The 2333-nt window shown below is 65.6% G+C and overlaps 1 protein-coding gene across 3 annotated transcripts in view; it reads left to right on the forward strand.

The window, feature by feature from the left end:
- The first annotated feature begins 6 nt into the window (after window positions 1-6).
- The window catches only part of SIX2 (SIX homeobox 2), a 4619-nt gene continuing 2292 nt past the window's right edge, over window positions 7-2333 (forward strand). The window contains exon 1 of one of the 3 annotated variants that reach the window (XM_019516332.1): window positions 7-716. In XM_019516332.1, the coding sequence (XP_019371877.1) occupies window positions 151-716 (566 nt within the window). In that variant the 5' untranslated portion in view covers window positions 7-150. The remainder of the gene's footprint in view (window positions 717-2333) is intronic. The other 2 variants (XM_019516333.1, XM_019516334.1) reach the window with 2 other exon arrangements.

Consider the following 2333-nt stretch of genomic DNA (forward strand, 5'->3'; position numbering starts at 1 on the left):
GGGAGCGCTGCCCGCGCCACACAATAGCGCGGCTCCGCGGCCCCGGGACTTGCGAGCAGCCCGGCCCGGGAAGTTGGTGCTCGCTGTCGGCGCCCCATGGCCGCCCGGCCCTGACGCCCGGGCCGGAGCGGGGCAGAGCCGGCCGCCACCATGTCCATGCTGCCCACCTTTGGCTTCACGCAGGAGCAAGTGGCGTGCGTGTGCGAGGTGCTGCAGCAGGGGGGCAACATCGAGAGGCTGGGCCGGTTCCTCTGGTCGCTGCCCGCCTGCGAGCACCTCCACAAGAACGAGAGCGTGCTCAAGGCCAAGGCCGTGGTGGCTTTCCACCGGGGCAACTTCCGCGAGCTCTACAAGATCCTAGAGAGCCACCAGTTCTCGGCTCACAACCACCCCAAGCTGCAGCAGCTCTGGCTCAAGGCGCACTACATCGAGGCGGAGAAGCTGCGGGGGCGGCCCCTCGGGGCGGTGGGCAAGTACCGCGTGCGCCGCAAGTTCCCCCTGCCCCGCTCCATCTGGGACGGCGAGGAGACCAGCTACTGCTTCAAGGAGAAGAGCCGCAGCGTGCTGCGCGAGTGGTACGCGCACAACCCCTACCCGTCCCCCCGCGAGAAGCGCGAGCTGGCCGAGGCCACCGGCCTCACCACCACCCAGGTCAGCAACTGGTTCAAAAACCGGCGGCAGCGAGACCGGGCGGCCGAGGCCAAGGAAAGGTACGAGTAAGTACCGCCACCCCTGCTGCTGCTACCGCTACCCCGCGGCCCTATCGGCGCAGGGACCCCGTGGCCTCGCCGCCCAGCTTCTGGGCTAACAAAGTGCTTCTAGGGAAAGCCAGGCTTGGGCTGGGCTGAGAACGGGCTCCTAGGAAAAAGCCAGGTTGGAAGGGACCTTGGGCTGCGCTAAAATGGGGCTCCTAGAAAAAAAACAAACAAACAGGTTTGGGCTGGGCTAAAAGAGTGCTCCTAAAAAAAAAGCCAGGTTGGAAGAGACCTTGGGTTGGGCTAAAAAAGGGCTCTAAAAAAGGTTGGAAGGGCCCTCGGGCTGGGCTGAAAAGGTGCTCCCGGGCTGGAAGGGACCTCGCCTGGTCCAGGCGGGGCTCGAACCTGGAGGGTGTCGGCCCCGCGCGGGGGGAGGGGGGGGGTGCCTCCCAGTGCTGGGAGCAGCGGGATGGCCGGTTGCTGCGGCGGGGGGAGAAGGAGAGGCAGGAGGGGAGAGGGAGCGCGGGGGGGATCCCGAGGCCCCAGGCAGGGCAGAACAGCTGGGCAGGCCGCGCTGAAAGCTTCCCTAGCTGCAGAGATGCCCCCCCCCCCCCATCCCCTAGTTTGGCAGGCCGGGCGAGGGGCATCCGCGCAGCTCGGGCTGGGCTTTCTCTTGTGCTCAAATAGGGCCGTGTCCTGCAGGCCTAGGGGCGGCCGAGCTGCTGAGCGCAGGGCAGTGGGTGCTTTGAACGTGTCCTGAGCCAGGACCTAGGGGCCGCACGGGCCCCGGAAGCAGGAATAGGGTCCGCAGCTTGAGGCCGGAGCCGCCCGGCTGCCCTGCTGCGGGGGAGCCCGCGGACGAGACGGACGCGCTGCGGGGCGGCGCGGGCCTTCCCCTGGAGCCGCAGCAGGGCAGGGCCCGGGCCGTGCGCTGCGTTTGCCCCCGGGCCTCGAAACGCGCTGGTGCTCGGGCCTTAGCACAAGCTGCCCCGCGGCGGGACCTCCTCTCCCTGCCCGGTTTTGGGGGAGAAAAGGGCCGGCCGCTTTTCTCGATCGGTATTTGTCCCTGCAGGGGAGGTTTGGGGCTCCCGGAGAAAAGAGTCGCCCGGCTGGGCACAGATTTGCGTCGCTTCTTGTCGCGGACACCGCGAGGGCTGGGGCAAGAAGCGCCGGGGACTGCTCTTCGGGGAGAGCCAGGCCTTTGTTGGTCTGCCCAAATCTCACGTTTTGTACCGCTTCGCCTGCCTTTGGCAGCGGGGGGAGGCGGGGTGGGGGGGAGGAAGCAAACCAGAGCATGGAAATATTCTCCGTGCAATATCCCCATGCAGCCCGAGTGACTTAAATGGAAAGGCACGGGGGGAGCTGGGAGCAGGAGTTGGCCTCCACCGCTGTCAGCAGGGCCGGGCAGAGCGTTTCCAACCTCAGATGCTGGCTGCAAGCGTTGACACGAGATGAAATGGAGCAGCCTGGAGTCGTGCTCATTAAAACGCGGTTGACATCCTTGCACAAACCCCGCGTCTTTAAACAGCAAAACAAAAAGAAAAATCTTGGTTTCTGGTCTTTGGAGCTGTTTTCCTTTTTAGATGCAACGATGAAGCACGAGCATTTTTTAAACGTCTCCCTCCCCCCCCCCCCCCC

This window comes from Gavialis gangeticus, unplaced genomic scaffold, assembly GCF_001723915.1.
Source record: "Gavialis gangeticus isolate Ggan-Ray unplaced genomic scaffold, GavGan_comp1, whole genome shotgun sequence".
In the NCBI taxonomy this organism is placed as follows: domain Eukaryota; kingdom Metazoa; phylum Chordata; order Crocodylia; family Gavialidae; genus Gavialis; species Gavialis gangeticus.